Here is a 15,871-nt window from a genome sequence, read left to right on the forward strand (position 1 = left end):
GCCTCAATATATCATTGAAAGAAGTACTAGAATCCATGTTTTTTTTGCTATTGTAATATGTGATATGTCAATAACAAAAGTGTTGGCGTAGTGGAATTTTAAACGAGAATCGTTAAAAAAATAATCCTATAATTTAATTGCAAAAGAGAAGACAAATTAACACACAAAGAAGTAAATGGTCATAAGCACAATAGATATGTGTTATTTCTATCAAAACCTATTTATCTAAAAAATAAATCCTACCATATATATATATATATATATGTAGAGTGGTGAAAAATCCCCTTCACACATAGCAATCAAGCGACATGAATTTGTTTGGTTTTGGCGATTGCAATGAACGGCTACTAGGGTCAATCTTTTCTATCTCAACCGATACACTCTTTGTTGTAACTTTCTTTCTTGTGCTCGCTTTTTAGGCTTTGCCCTAAAGAAAACCTTAACAAGATAGAGATTTCGTCTCATAATCCTTAAATTTCGAATTGTAAGTCATTTAGCTTTATTCCATGTCAAACTTCTCTAGTTTTGATCAAGTTTGTAGAAAAAAATGCACAAAAGCTACAACATAAATTTATGTTAATTAGATACAACATATACTATATTTTGATAATGCAAATATTGTAGATGTTAATATATTTTTTATGAACTTGATAAAAGTTGGACATGACTTAGGACAACGATAAATGCTCTACAATTTGGGACAAAAATACCACTCCCTTCATTCTAAATTATGAAACTATTTAACTTTTCTAGATCCTAGGTGTATATCAAAAGCTCTATATTTAGAAAACTCAAAATTACTTATAATTTGGAGAATGGAGAGTACATACTAATCGAAGTCTGGTGGAAAAGCATGCTTAACATAAAATGAGTTACTTCCTCCACCCTAAATTATAAGTCATTCCAAGAATCTTGGATAGTCAAAATATCTAGTTTTTAACCAAAATAATAACATTTATGATACCAACTAAGTATCATTAGGTTTTTCATTAAATATATTTTTATAGTGTATCTATTTGATCTCATAAATCTTTATAATGCCTTCTATAATTTTAGTTAAATTTGAGATACTTTGACTCTCCAAGATTCTTATAATGCCTTATAATTTGGGATGAAGGGAGTATATAATAAGAGAAGCTAAAACCAGAAATGCACATAATCTAAAACCAGAAATGCACATTATCAGTACCTAATCATCTGCTCCCTCCATTTCCAAATTATAAAAGTGCTTTTGCGAAATGTGCTGTGCCGGGGAAGGTAGTACATGATCCAAGCCACTGGTACATGATCCGACGGCTCAAGCAGAAATCGGTATATTTCCGCACCATTTCCAGTCGGTGCGTTCTGTTTCCCATCCCCAGATCCCATCGACTCCGAGTCCGCCTGCTCCTCCAGAGCAGAGATCTCTACCCGAGAAGGTTGCTTCGCAGCGGGATTCAGCTGCTGAAGGCCGGCGGTCAGGCGGCCGGACGCAGGGGTGGGGGACAGGGAGGGAGGGTCTCCGGTCAGGCAAATTCGGCTGAGGGTGGCAGCCAAACAAGCCCCTGATGCCGGAGCAGTCCAGATCCGGCGCCCCGATGGAGTGGACGACGGTGCAGCACCTGGACCTGCGCCACTCCGGCGGCCGCCGCGGCGCCTCGGCCCGCCCTATGCAGCCGCACGCCGCCGCCTTCCGCTCCTCACAGGCCATCGTCGCTGTGGCCATCGGCACCCACGTCGTCGGTGCGTTCTCTCTTACTACGCCGCTTCGACTACCCAGTTGCTGTAGCCTCGTAGATACTTGGGTTAAAGCTCCAAAGGGGTGTTCGTGACTCGGGTGGGTTGTACCAATGCTGATCTGGGGGACACTAATATCCGGTTGGCTCGGGTGATGGAAACGAGAGAATTGGAAGGGGAATCGGATCTCCACTGCCTGAAAGTCTAGGTTTGAAGGTAGCTTGTGATCAACTCTGTAGGATCCCATTTAAACCTGACGCATCTCATGAGTAATGTTCACATATCGAGTAGATTACATGAACGTACAATAGCAGATTGGTTAGTTTCTAGATCAGTTCCATAGCTTGATCTGTGCTTTCAGTGATGATTTTGTTAGTCAAAGTTAAACACCCAGGGATTCAGAGAATGATGCCTAGGTTTACATCTTACTAGGTTTTCTAATTCAGTTGCTGTATCGTGTATCCGTCACAAATATATGTGGATAACTAGCAAATTCGTGGCTTAGAATGTTGAAAAACATGGTATCATCACAGCTAGTTGGTCACAACCATGGTATCACATTTTTGCCTCTGCTGACCTCAAATATTGAATGCTACATTAAGTAGTTTGTTTATTCATTTATTTAATCTTTGTACTCTTTGTTGGGGAAATCATTTGGCTGTTGCTTTGTGATAACCAAACTTCTTATTCCTATCAAAGATGGCAACGTTAAATACAATGTAAACATTATTCATTACTACTAAAGTTTGTTGAAGAGCTCAATGGATTTCTTTAGTTGATATTTGTGTTGCGTGGATACAAATCTTTTGAGTTCTCTCAGGTTTCTTATTTGTTTGCAGAGTTCGATGCTCTGACGGGAAGCAAGATAGCTTCTATTGACCTTGGCGCCCGTGTTGTTCGTATGGCATATAGCCCTACAACTAGTCATGTTGTCATTGCTATTCTTGAGGTATGTCTCATTGCTTCACTTGTTTTTCTTTCTTCTGAAAAAGTAATTCCATTTATTGCTATTCTCGAGGTATGTCTCAAAGTAAGGCAAATGCTTATGATACTGTTCACAGAAAATCAGAGAAGTGATGATGCTTCATTTTCGCTAGTAGGCAAGGCATATTCATTAGCCCTTTTTATCTAGTCATGTGCCATGCAGAGTGAATAATATTATTCGATAGCAGCTTCTGAGTGCATGCACTGCTATTGGTTACTGGCTGTGAGTTTTGCATCTTTTAGTAATAGCTTGTACAACTGTTGACCCCTCTGTTATCTCTTGTTCTGCAGGATGCTACAATCAGATCCTGTGATTTCGCCACGGAGCAGACACTTGTGCTGCACTCGCCTGAGAAGAAATCAGAACATGTTTCAATAGATACAGAAGTCCATCTTGCATTGACACCTCTTGAGCCTATTGTATTTTTTGGTTTCCACAAAAGAATGAGTGTAACAGGTTATTCTCTTAGCTTGGCAGGTTATTTTTTGTGTTTGCTTGGGAGGCTTAAAGTGACCCTCCATTTGGTTTAGTTTTTACAGGTTCACTTCCACGTGTTAACCTCTTGCTTTCTTCTAGTTGTAGGGACTGTTGATGGAGGTAGACCGCCAACAAAAATAAAGACTGATCTTAAAAAGCCCATTGTTAACCTGGCTTGCCATCCCCGCCTCCCTGTCTTGGTAAACAGTGATATCTTTACCTGTTTCTGTTTTTTGATTTTATGTTGTCATGTTTCTGCCTTTTCCCATATCTGACCAAGCTTATGATTTTAGTATGTCGCTTATGCTGAAGGCTTGATACGTGCCTACAACATCCAGACATATGCTGTACACTATACCTTACAACGTAAGATGTGATGCTGTATTTTATATTCATATGTTTTTTTTTTGTGATTTTCCACTCATTGGTTTCTTAATCGCACAATGTTTCAGTTGCTGTTGACAGTACAATTAAGCTAATGGGTGCTGGTGCTTTTGGGTTTCATCCGACCCTAGAGTGGATATTTGTTGGTGATAGGGGTGGTACTCTCCTGGCATGGGATGTATCCACTGAGAGGCCAAGTATGATTGGCATGTAAGTATCCTTATAGAGCTTTGAGAGTTGGAAAATACAGCTATAGTGTCATGGGTGTATTGCCCATTGTTTCTTTTCTTTCCAGTACTGCTTGCTACTTTGATTTCAGTGATAACGAAATGTTCATTATCTGCAAAGTCAAACACCAAGTTCCTTAAAGCACCATTGAAACTGGAACAATTATCCTTAGGACACTGTAGTCCACAGTAGGACTTAGTTTTGAATATATGCTGTTCTGCCATATGTATTAGACACCCATCTGTGTTATGTGGTCGTTTGCTCCGTAGGAGAAAAGCTTGCATTCACATCTGATTTAATGCATCTTTGCACATGAACTTTAACTTAAAAGTTCTAACATAATGCTTGCAGTTCCTTGGCATCAAATGGATATCAAAAAATTGCAATGATGTGTTTTTGTCTTAGTCAATCATCTACATGCACCTTTCTTTGTTGGTGTCTCTCATCCTCTAATTACACTGTTTTCTGACATAGCCATCTTTCTGTCTATTTTCCATCTGAATTTTGCCTTTCACTTTTACTTAGTACACAGGCTGGTTCTCAGCCTATCACATCTGTATCCTGGCTTCCTACACTGCGGCTGCTTGTTACTATTTCAAAGGATGGAGCACTCCAAGTGTGGAAGACACGAGTTATAATAAACCCTAACAGACAACCTATGGAAACTCATTTCTTCGAGCGTGCAGGTTATTTTTTTAGTCTTATCATCTTTTGAGAAAATTGAGAAATTCCTTAGCTATTTCCACTTTTTCCTCTCAAGCTGCCTTTCTTGCTTTACAGTTACATTTAAGGGTTATTTACTCCTTTATTTTTCTTGAAAATGGTTTCTGCAATAATTTTGCTTTTTAACGGTGCAGCTATTGAAACAATGGATATCACAAAAATACTTACTCTTCAAGGTGGAGAAGCAGTGTACCCATTACCCCGAATTAAAAATTTGGCAGTGCATCCCAAGTTCAATTTGGCTGCAGTAATTTTTGTGGTTAGGCCGTGCTAACTATGAACCTAAATAAGTATGGTACTTAATGACAAGGGTTTCAGAAACACTTGATATATTCAATTTTGTAGGATATGTCTGGGACAGAAGCTGCAAAGAACAAGGCTGCATACACAAGAGAAGGGAGGAGACAACTTTTTGCTCTTCTTCAGGGAGCTAGGGGATCAACTGGTAACCTTCCTTTTCCTGGAGTTATTTTCATGTTTACTTTAATGGGGCCCTTGTGGAAATGTGAACCTTGGTTCGTACAGGATAAAATAATGCAACATATCATGCTACTTACGCAACACTGTTCTGATTTCAATCCTTGGTTTACATGCCGCAATACACTCATGGTATATTTGGGAAAAAAATAGATATTTCAAGCAGTTTGTAAATGTCAGTATATCATGGTTTGCTCTGGTGCTGCAGCTGCTGTTTTAAAGGAGAAACTATTAGCCTTGGGATCATCTGGAATATTAGCGGAGCATCAACTTCAGGCACAGTTGCAAGAGCAGCACTTGAAGGGGTAAAATTCAGTGTTACCTACGTAGATCATAAAAAAATTCTATTTGATGAACTCATTTTTTTGGGGGGGTTCAATAATGATTCTGTGTAGCTATAACTTTTTATTGATTTCATGTCATATTGATCGTTGGTTTGATTTCACCTGTTTTCTTATTGTCAGCCAGAGCCAGCTAACTATTTCAGATGTTGCAAGGAAGGCATTCCTTCACAGTGTATGTGGCAGTTCTCTTGGCAGTGGTTTCATAGTATTTTTTTACCAGTTTTCTTTTAGTGGTTCAACTTGAATTGTTACAGCCTCCACACATTTGTTGAACCCTTCTAGGTAACACAAATATGATGTAAGACCCATTTCTGTTTCCTGTACAGTCTCAGTGGCAGTGCTGCAGAAAAAAAAAGGAGTGCTTGACAATGAGGCCTCCCAAAGAATCTTGTGCATATTTTAGTGCTGCCATGTCACTTGTTGCCACATTCAAACACAGGCTTTGGCCATCTGTTTTCCATTTCAGCCTTCTATTTCCTAATGTGTTGTGTTCTATGAGTTGAGTCCAATTGTGTTTGTAGACCATTTCTAATTTCTTATATATATATATTATTATTTATGCAGCATTTCATGGAAGGGCATGCTAAAAGTGGTCCAATCTCTCGCCTACCTCTTGTTACAATTTCAGATTCTAGCGACCTTTTGCGAGATGTTCCTGTTTGTCAGGTAACTATTAGAGTAATTTATCTTTTCACTTACATGCTCCCTTTTTGCTCTCTAAACAGTTTGTTAATTTTGCAACTCCAGCCATTCCATCTAGAGCTGAATTTCTTCAACAAGGAAACCCGTGTTGTTCAGTATCCAGTTAGAGCTTTCTATATGGATGGATTTAACCTGATGGCCCATAACTTAGCATCCGGAGCTGACAATCTCTATAAGAAGCTTTACTCAACGGTATTGACTGTCCATCAGAACAATGTTTTCTTGTTTGTTACCTTTTATTTGTTCTCTAATTCTCAAGTAACCCATCCTCAGATTCCTTCAAATGTGGAATGCCATCCCAAGAATATGTCATACAGTCCAAAACAACATTTATTTCTTGTTGTGTTTGAATTAAGTGGTACAGCTGGAGTGGCACATGAAGTTGTCCTTTACTGGGAGCAGACTGATCTACAGACAGTGAACAGCAAAGGAAGCTCAATAAGAGGTTTCTCTTTTTGGAATGAATATTACTTGCCTATCTCACTGAGACCTTAAGTATTTTCTATTTGACTTTCTGACACATTATGCGGTATGCGGTTCTTTATTAGGTCGAGATGCTGCCTTTTTGGGCCCAGATGATAATCAATATGCTATTCTGGAGGAAGATAGAACTAGCCTTAGTCTCTTTAGTCTCAAAGCTGTAGCCACAAAGGAAGCTCTTGAAAATAATGCTGCTGTGCTTGAAGAAAACACTTTCGCTGATAATGCTGCTAACTCAACGGAACGCCAAGGTCCTCTACAGTTTACTTTTGAATCAGAGGTTGATCGCATATTTTCTTCTCCTCTAGGTAGGCTGAGTGGACTGTTTTCCACTCGTCCTTCTTCCAACTCTCGTCTCCCTCATTTTCATCAAAGAAAAAAAAGACTGCTAGGGTTGCCTTGTTTGTAAATTTATTGATTTATTGATACGGAACTCTGGAGAATAATTACTGATTCACTGTTCTGTCCTACAGAATCAACCTTGTTGTATGTGATTTCGGGAAAGCATATTGGACTTGCGAAGCTTCTGCAGGGATATAGGCTTTCTACAGACAACGGGCTATCCATTACAACAAAAACTGACGGGAAGAAGTTTATCAAATTGAAACCAAATGAGACTGTTCTTCAGGTGTTTAATCTTTGCTAAGACCATTCCCATCTTTGAATATTAAATCGCTGATAATGCCTGATCATGGGTCCAAACATTTTCTTTTGAAGGTGGTTAGTCCTTGGAGTTTAGCTTGATCGTTATTATCCAAATAGGAACAATAATTTGATTTTCTGAGGCAAGCAATTTCTGAATGTTTGCTTCTTGAATTTGTATATAGGTGACTCTTGCATTCGTGTGCTGTTGTAGTGTTGATGCTTGCTTGGTTGAGTTGTTAAAAACTAAATATCCACTGAAAAGGACACATTCTTTCACTTAGAAGTGTGCTATTAGCACTAGACACTACAGTTTTTTAAATGAAGGCGTTTCTGTATTTCAGCCTTTGCATGACACATGCGCCCAATCGCTCATTATTAGATAGTTCAGCTGTGGGCTGTAGACACGACGGAAATCTTACTGCTTGTAGGCAGAAGTCAATGTGTTAGCTGCATATGCTATGCACTATTTGAAAAGTTCTGTAGAAAGTATCTGTTCTCTTAAAATTCATGTAAATTGTAATCGAGAACCAGTTTCACCACCAAAATCATAGGCACAGCTAGTTACTTAACTGGTAGTTGTCTGTTAATCAATTTTGTTATCTTTGCAGGCCCACTGGCAAACAACTCTAAGAGGTCCTGTAGTAGGAATATTGACAAATCAGAGGGTGCTAATTGCTTCTGCTGATCTTGATATACTATCAAGCAGCTCAACAAAGTTTGATCACGGTCTCCCATCAATATCCTTTTTATCTTACTCTTGCCAGCTACCTTACCCCCCCTCCTCCTCCTCCTCCTCTTACTCATTATCTTTTTATGTGATCATGCTTATTATCTGTTCTAGATAGCCATCTTCTTTGTTGAGCACTTAACCACTTTGTACTATCGATCAATGTTGTGGGTTGGACCAGCACTTATCTTCTCAAGCGCAACTGCAATAAGTATGCTTGGGTGGGACAACAAAGTCCGATCAATCCTCTCCACTAGCTTCCCTCGTTCAGGTAAGATCCATTTAAGTTACCGTACAACTATTTTTTATAGTATGATCAACCTAGATTCTTTGTGACACTTCTTGCCCTGCTGTCATGCTATCAATATGTTACTATTTTGCCTTCTTGCCCAGGCTGTGCTGAACTAAACCATATTCCTTTGTATCTTCAGTATTACTTGGTGCATTGAATGACCGCCTGCTACTTGTAAATCCGACGGATATAAACCCAAGACAGAAAAAGGGAGTGGAAATAAGGGGCTGTTTAGTTGGGCTTCTTGAACCTCTTCTCATTGGATTTGCTACCATGCAGCAACACTTTGAGCAAAAACTTGATCTTTCAGAAGTTCTGTACCAAATAACCTCGAGGTATTTTTTTTCTGGACTCATGTATTGTCCACTTTTTAGTATGCTTGTTAATTACTCTAGTTGAATTTTAGCACAGAGGTGCTGCAATGTGTTTGTTAATGGTTTATGTCACTATTTGGTTAGTGAAATTTTTTCATAGTTTTTCTATTGGCTGGTCTCCATGTTCTGATTACATTGTATCTCTTGGTACTTGTTTCTTGCAGGTTTGATAGCTTACGCATCACTCCGAGGTCATTGGACATATTAACTAAAGGACCTCCTGTTTGTGGAGACCTTGCTGTATCATTATCTCAAGCAGGACCTCAGTTTACCCAAGTGAGCTTAACCTGTGTTCTTATTGACAGCTTCTCTTTCGCCTGGGCTAATGCATCTTCCCTAACTGTTTTAGATCATGCGCTGCAATTATGCAATCAAAGCTCTCCGGTTCTCTACTGCTCTGTCAATTCTGAAAGATGAGTTCCTGCGTTCCAGAGATTATCCTCAATGCCCTCCCACTTCTCATCTGTTCCAGCGTTTCCGAGAATTGGGATATGCATGTATAAAGTATGTTCACCTAGCATCTTTACATGATCTTGATTTGGATATTGTCTCCACTGTGTGGCTAAATTGCAATCATTCATAACTTTTATCCAGTATATACTCCCTGTCACAAAAAGAATGTAATTGTAGGTTTGACAAAGTTTATAGAATATAATATAATATCAATATTTATATTTTCAAATAGGTTTACGATACAAAATATACTTCCTCCGTTTCAGTTTATAGACCGTTTTGGTTTTTCTAGATGTGTAACTTTTATTATGTATCTAGACATATCATATAGCTCGGTGCATAGCAAAAGCTACGTACCTAGAAAAGCCAAATTGACCTATAATTGGGGTCGGAGAGATATTTTATAGTTAGTCCAATGATACTTATTTGGCACCATCAATATTAGTACTTTGTTGTCTAAATTTAGTCAAACTTAAATTGATTTGACTCCTTGGGAATTGAGAATTGCATTCTTTTTGGGACGGAGGGAGTATCATTTTTCATATCGACAAATATCTGAAGTACTTTGACGATAGTTCAATCTTTGGATTTTGGTTACATTTTATGACAACCAATTTCCAAATACTTTTCTGATGCTAGAAGAATTTGCAGACTAGCTGTATAGAATTTTAGTTTATTAAATACCCCCTCCATTCCAAATTATAAGAGGTTTTGGCTTTTCTAGATACATTGCTTCTATCATGTATCTAGACAATATTGTATATCCAAGTGCATAGCAAAATCTATGTATGTAGAAAAGTCAAAACGTCCTATAATTTGGAATGGAGGGAGTATAAAACAATCTGTTCTGTATGTTGATGTTGATACCTGTCTGGCCATTGTTGTTTCGTTGGGTTTGAGGTCTAGCCTACATGGACTTGTTTGGAACTAAAATGCTTTGTTATTGTTGTCTGCCAATGACTAAATGGTTTACTTCCTCTGTCCCAAATTTTAAGACGTTTTGGCATTTCTAGATTCATAGCTTTTACTATGTATCTAGACATAACATATATCTAGATGCGCAGCAAAAGCTATGAATCAAGAAAAGCCAAAACGTCTTATCATTTGGAATGGAGGGAGTGTTATTTTTCCCATTGATATAATTCAACTCTTCACTGCTCTGTACAATTTACGTGTATTGTTTCTGTTACTTCTAGTTTCTTCAATGTTATTTTCAAAAGAGATACGCTCTCATAAGAATTAAAGCATAGCATTTGATAAATATTTTCAGGTATGGTCAGTTTGACAGTGCAAAAGAAACTTTTGAGGTTATTACAGATCATGAGAGCATGCTGGATCTATTTATATGTCACCTGAACCCTAGTGCATTGCGACGCCTTGCGCAAAAGTTGGAGGAATCTGGTACAGATTCTGAGCTGAGGCGATACCTTGAGAGAATTTTAAGAGTTCGCTCGACTGGATGGACACAGGGCGTATTTGCCAATTTTGCTGCTGAAAGTATGGTTCCTAAAGGCCCTGAATGGGCAGGAGGAAACTGGGAGATCAAAACACCTACTAACATTAAGAATATACCTCAGTGGGAGCTTGCAGGAGAAGTCATGCCTTATATGAAGACAACTGATGCTGGTATCCCATCCGTCGTTGCAGATCATATTGGTGTGTACCTGGGTGTGATGAAAGGAAGGGGTAATGTAGTGGAAGTAAGTGAAAAGAGTTTGGTTAAAGCTATAGCTGCAGCTAGTAGCGAGAACGCACAGGCGGCATCTTCTGCATCAGCAGAGAAAAACAAGGCAATTGCTGGTGGTGACTCGGTTGGTGATACTTTGGCAAGGCAGCTGGGAGTCCAGATTGCATCTGCTGATGAACAGGCAAAAGCTGCTGAGGAATTTAAGAAGACTTTATATGGTGTTGTTGACGATGGAAGTAGTGATGAAGACGAGTCAACCTCAAAGACTAAAAAGATACATATAAGGATACGTGATAAACCGGCTGCACCTACTGTTGATGTCAACAAATTGAAAGAAGCCACTAAACAAATAGGCTTGGGTCCTCCTCCGCTGAGTAGGACAAGGTCATTATCAGGGACACCTCAAGACTTCAATCAGGCTCCTACACAACCAGGAGGTCCAGCAGCAGCTGTTTCTCCAGCAATGCCAAATGCTGCAATTGATTTGTTTGGAACAAATGCTTTAGTGCAACCGCAGGCACCCTCTAGTGCCACAGGTCCTGTTATTGCAGGCATGGGAGTGACCGCTGGACCTATCCCTGAGGACTTCTTCCAGAACACTATTCCATCACATCAGCTTGCGGCTCAACTACCTCCTCCTGGAATAGTCCTCTCACGAATGGCTCAACCTGCTCCTGGTATGGATCAAGGCCGACCAGTACCTAATCAAATGATGGCTAATGTTGGCCTTCCAGATGGTGGGGTCCCACCACAAGCACCACCGCAGCAGTCCCAATTTCCACCGCAGCAGTCCCAGTTTCCACCGCAGCAATCCCAGTTTCCTCAGCAACCAGGCATTCCTATGGACTCTATTGGCCTGCCAGACGGCGGTGTTCCCCCACAGAGTCAGCCACTTCCTTCACAAGGCCAGGCTCTTCCTTCACAGGCACAGGGCTTTCAACCTGGTATTCCTGCTCCATCACAACCCATTGATCTCAGCGCTCTTGAGGGTCCTGGAGCGGCAAAGCAAGCTGCTCGCCCTCCAGCACCTACTGCTGTGCGGCCTGGCCAGGTACTGTGTATTTCCTGAAAAGAAATCTGATGGGTCTGGACTTGCTTTCCTTGACACCCTCATCCATTATTACAGGTACCACGCGGTGCCCCTGCTGCAGATTGCTACAAGATGGCTCTTGCTCATCTTGAGCAGAATCAGCTTACAGATGCACTATCTTGTTTGGACGAAGCATTCTTAGCCCTTGCAAAGGACCAGTCACGTGAAGCCGACATCAAAGCGCAGGCCACCATTTGTGCTCAGTATAAGATTGCAGTTGCTCTGCTGCAGGTAACATTTGTTTTCTCAATCGCATGCGGCGTCTATGATTAAGATCAGCTTGCTAGTCATTCACCTCGAACCGTTGAGATTGTTGCCTTAAGCTTTAGCATCCTTGGCTTCTGTGCAGGAAATTGCTCGTCTGCAAAGGGTTCAAGGAGCCGGTGCTCTCAGTGCGAAGGAGGAAATGGCCAGGCTATCTCGGCACCTTGCTTCCCTGCCCATCCAGGCCAAGCACCGGATCAACTGCATCAGGACCGCCATCAAGCGGAACATGGAGGTCCAGAACTACGCCTACGCCAAGCAAATGCTCGACCTCCTCTACTCCAAGGCGCCCCCCACGAAGCAGGACGAGCTCAAGAGCCTGATCGACATGTGCGCGCAGAGGGGCCTGACGAACAAATCCATCGACCCGTTCGAGGACCCCTCGCAGTTCTGCTCCGTGACGCTCAGCCGGCTATCGACCATCGGCCACGACGTGTGCGACCTCTGCGGCGCCAAGTTCTCGGCGCTCTCTGCACCCGGGTGCGTCATCTGTGGCATGGGGAGCATCAAGAGATCCGACGCCCTCGCCGGTGGACCTGGGCCCGTGCCGTCGCCTTTCGGCTGAAAAGCTCGAGACGTTTTCCTTCCTCCCTCATCGGTCCTGTTTTTGTATATCTATAATATAGTGTGCAGTTTTGCATCCCTTCCCTTCGATTGCTGTAGCTTGTATGTAGTCTTTTTTTTTTGACGTGTAGCACACTTGGTGCTGAGAGCCATGTACACCTGTACTGTTGGTTTGGTTGTTATTACACACACGGTGTTTTGCGAGAGACGCGAAGTTAGACGTTAAACGTTGTACCCTTGACAGTTGTTGGTAAATACTACAATTATTGCAGGAACAGAAATAGCAGTAGTGAAGGGGCTTGTCCAGCATTCATAGTAGGGTGAGTGAATCACGGGACGGGGAGCTCGGTGCGGTGGCCGTGGCGTATCTGAGAGAGACAGGAGCCATGGACACGCGCCCGTGCGGTGCGGGCGTCAGAGGCCGAGAGGCAGCACCAGCCGCGGCAGCCGGCAGGGGGGGGGGGCCCGGCGTCACGGGTTGTGGGATGAGCATGCCTGGGGGCCCCCCGGGTCTGGCGGGGTAACGTGCAGTGCAGTGCAGTGCAGTGCACGCCCCCCACCTGAAGCACCACACCACCAGATACGGATGCTGCCTCATCCGGCCGCGCCCCGGCCCACGCCGGCCGTGTCCCTTCTCGGCAGGCATTGTGTACAGGGACCGGACAATCACGGCGGGTAACCGCGCTCACGCGACACGTCGCTCGCTCTCCAGAGCCTTCCTGACCCCTCGCTAGGGTCGGGCCGGGCCGGTGCTCACGAGTACAAAGCAGCCCGGACACGAGCGAGCGGCACCTCACTCCACTCCACTCACTCCCCTCGGAGCCAGATTCAGTAACTTTACAGAGCAAAGTCACGTTGTAACTTTCTTTGAATCTCCATCCTCCAGTTAGCATCGGACGGCTACAATACTTCTTGAGGCCCAGTTCCGTTCCCGCACGAAAGCGGCCGCGCGCCAGAGTCCGCAGGAGCGCCGTCGCCCGTCGCCATCGCTATCACGGACGGCCGCAGCTGCCACCAGAAGCCGCACCCACCGCCAGAGCCTGTAGGAGTGCCATCGACCATCACTGTCGTGGGCAGTGCGTGCAGCATTGTGGATGCCGCGGCCTCAACCGTGTCGCTGGCTCGCGGAATGCGCGATTGGAGCGAGGATCGACGTGGGTAGGCTGGCGGATTTCTTGCTCGCCAATGTGGCCGACGACTCGAAGGCAGCGGTGCCCGGCCGAGTCATCCGAGCACTCCTACAGGCTGCCATTTTCTAGTCGCGAGTGCGCGGCGAGCGTCGAGTGATGCGCCTGGCTGCAGCCCCGGCCATGGTGCACGCCACGACGGAGCTCGGCCAGTGCTGCTACTGCTGGTGCAAGAGCTCGCCGGCAAGGGGACAACAAATAACATGGCCACCAGGTTCGTCGCGTATGCAAGAGTCGCCATGCCGATACATGCCATCGACTTGGTTCTTGCCTGTTCCGGCCAGGCGACATCCTCACCTTCATGCTCTGTCGTCGCCAGGACGCATCCACGTGCATCCAGCAGGCAGCTTCCCAGGTTAAAATGGCCAAGTTCAGAGATTGCTTTTGCTTGAGATCACTAGGTCCATTAGATTTTGAATGGACGCACCAGATGAACGGAAAGTTACATCGTGACTTTATAGAGTAAAGTCACTGAATCCAGCTCCACTCCCCTCAGCCAAAGCTGTCAGCAGCCTGCAAGCACCGGCAGAGCTCTTCTCGGTGGCCATGGCCAAGCCCCCGATTCAGACCGCCGCGATCCTCCTCCTCCTCCTCCTCGTCGTCGCGGCCGCGTCGTGGCTCCAGACTGCCGACGCCGCCTCAGGTACGTGGCGCTCGCATGAATCTCTCGTGACTGGCTTCTAGGTAGGCGGCCGGCGGCCGGCGTGGTCGCCGTCCGTCCTCGAGATCCCGTGACGTACTACAGGGTTCTGCTCTGCAGGGTTCTGCTCGGGCAAGTGCAGCGTTCGGTGCGGCAGCGCGCGGGCGCGGGGCGCGTGCATGAGGACCTGCGGCCTGTGCTGCGAGGAGTGCAACTGCGTGCCCACGGCCACGGCGCCCGCGCGCGGCGGCAACGAGTGCCCCTGCTACCGCGACATGCTCACCGCCGGGCCCAGGAAGAGGCCCAAGTGCCCCTGAACATGTCTACGGGACTGCGACTGCCTGCAACTGCAATCATCCACTGATGAAGATGAATGAAGAGCTAGACGGATCGGATCGGATCGGGCGTATGTATATGTACATGTACAGTATGTACGTACCTGCTGAGCCAGGCCAGGCTACCTGTTATATATTTGTGTACGTATTTTTTTTATGTATGCATATAGCGTCCGGCCGTGTGATCTATATGTAATGTAATCTGCTACCAGGTCACGTGAGATCGATGTACTGTTGTTAGTCTGTTATTAGTAGTGACAAGCTGAGTGAGTTTAAGGTACTGATGAATCCTCAGTAGTAGTTGGCAGAATGCATGCATGGACTGTTCCTCGGGACAGTAGTGTAGTATGTACGCATTCGATCCGAGAGTGATGGTGAGACTGCCTTTATGTACTAATTAATTAATTAATGTACATGAACTAAAAATGTGTTATATAAGACATAGTTTCATGGCACAAGACTATAAACTAGGTAACATAAACTAGGTAACCAAGCTATAGGAGTTTCATATGGGGATGACACTCTCATGAAACTCCTCTCTCATCTGATGAAACTCTTTCATTTAATGATCCTGTCAAGTCAGTAATTTTGCTTATGTGGCATCCTATTTAATGTGCATGACACTCTCATGAAACATGCATTGAGACGTCTAATAAGCGCATATATTACCCGCGTACTAGTAGTAAACTTGGCCTTGTTTAGTTCCGAAAATTTCGTTTGTATTTAACAAATATTGTCTAGGCTCAAAAGATTCGTCTCGTCAATTCCGACCAAACTATGCAATTAGCTTTTATTTTTATTTATGTTTAATACTCCTGAACAAACTATGCAATTAGCTTTTATTTTTGTTTATGTTTAATACTCCATGCATACGTCTAAAGATTTGATGTGACGAGAAATGTGAAAAATTTTGCAAAATTTTCTGGGAACTAAACAAGGCCTAGTAGGTCAGTAGGTGGGGGAGGAAAGTTGGGCATGTCTCCGTTGTTACTCAATTTTTGTATACTGTGGCGAAGCTTTGAGGGTCTATATTTAGCTTATAGACATTTTTCTGGAGGTGTATAATCTAATTACTGTTTTTATAATTTTTGGAGGAT

At 43.4% G+C, this 15,871-nt stretch overlaps 2 protein-coding genes across 4 annotated transcripts; both read left to right on the plus strand.

Moving 5' to 3' along the window:
- On the plus strand, positions 1,323 to 12,893 carry LOC8064510. Of its 2 annotated transcripts, none has more exons than XM_021460307.1 (24): positions 1,323 to 1,722; positions 2,556 to 2,665; positions 2,992 to 3,157; positions 3,278 to 3,378; positions 3,472 to 3,544; positions 3,631 to 3,772; positions 4,316 to 4,476; positions 4,648 to 4,772; positions 4,859 to 4,958; positions 5,199 to 5,295; positions 5,455 to 5,506; positions 5,899 to 6,000; positions 6,082 to 6,228; positions 6,310 to 6,481; positions 6,585 to 6,824; positions 6,990 to 7,144; positions 7,770 to 7,898; positions 8,042 to 8,159; positions 8,320 to 8,515; positions 8,719 to 8,830; positions 8,904 to 9,058; positions 10,278 to 11,745; positions 11,821 to 12,015; positions 12,134 to 12,893. In XM_021460307.1, the coding sequence occupies exons 1-24, from the start codon at positions 1,548 to 1,550 to the stop codon at positions 12,611 to 12,613; spliced, it is 4,971 nt and encodes a 1,656-aa protein (XP_021315982.1). In that variant the 5' UTR covers positions 1,323 to 1,547; the 3' UTR covers positions 12,614 to 12,893. The 2 variants fall into 2 exon arrangements, with proteins under 2 accessions (XP_021315982.1, XP_021315984.1); XM_021460309.1 differs by having other exon boundaries at positions 3,284 to 3,378; positions 12,134 to 12,867.
- On the plus strand, positions 13,352 to 15,212 carry LOC8064511 (peamaclein). Of its 2 annotated transcripts, XM_021463606.1 has the most exons (3): positions 13,352 to 13,427; positions 14,291 to 14,442; positions 14,560 to 15,212. In XM_021463606.1, exons 2-3 carry the CDS (start codon positions 14,346 to 14,348, stop codon positions 14,754 to 14,756), a joined length of 294 nt encoding a protein of 97 aa, XP_021319281.1. In that variant the 5' UTR covers positions 13,352 to 13,427; positions 14,291 to 14,345; the 3' UTR covers positions 14,757 to 15,212. The 2 variants fall into 2 exon arrangements, with proteins under 2 accessions (XP_021319281.1, XP_002464248.1); XM_002464203.2 differs by having other exon boundaries at positions 13,419 to 14,442.

Source organism: Sorghum bicolor, chromosome 1 (assembly GCF_000003195.3).
Source record: "Sorghum bicolor cultivar BTx623 chromosome 1, Sorghum_bicolor_NCBIv3, whole genome shotgun sequence".
Taxonomy (NCBI): domain Eukaryota; kingdom Viridiplantae; phylum Streptophyta; class Magnoliopsida; order Poales; family Poaceae; genus Sorghum; species Sorghum bicolor.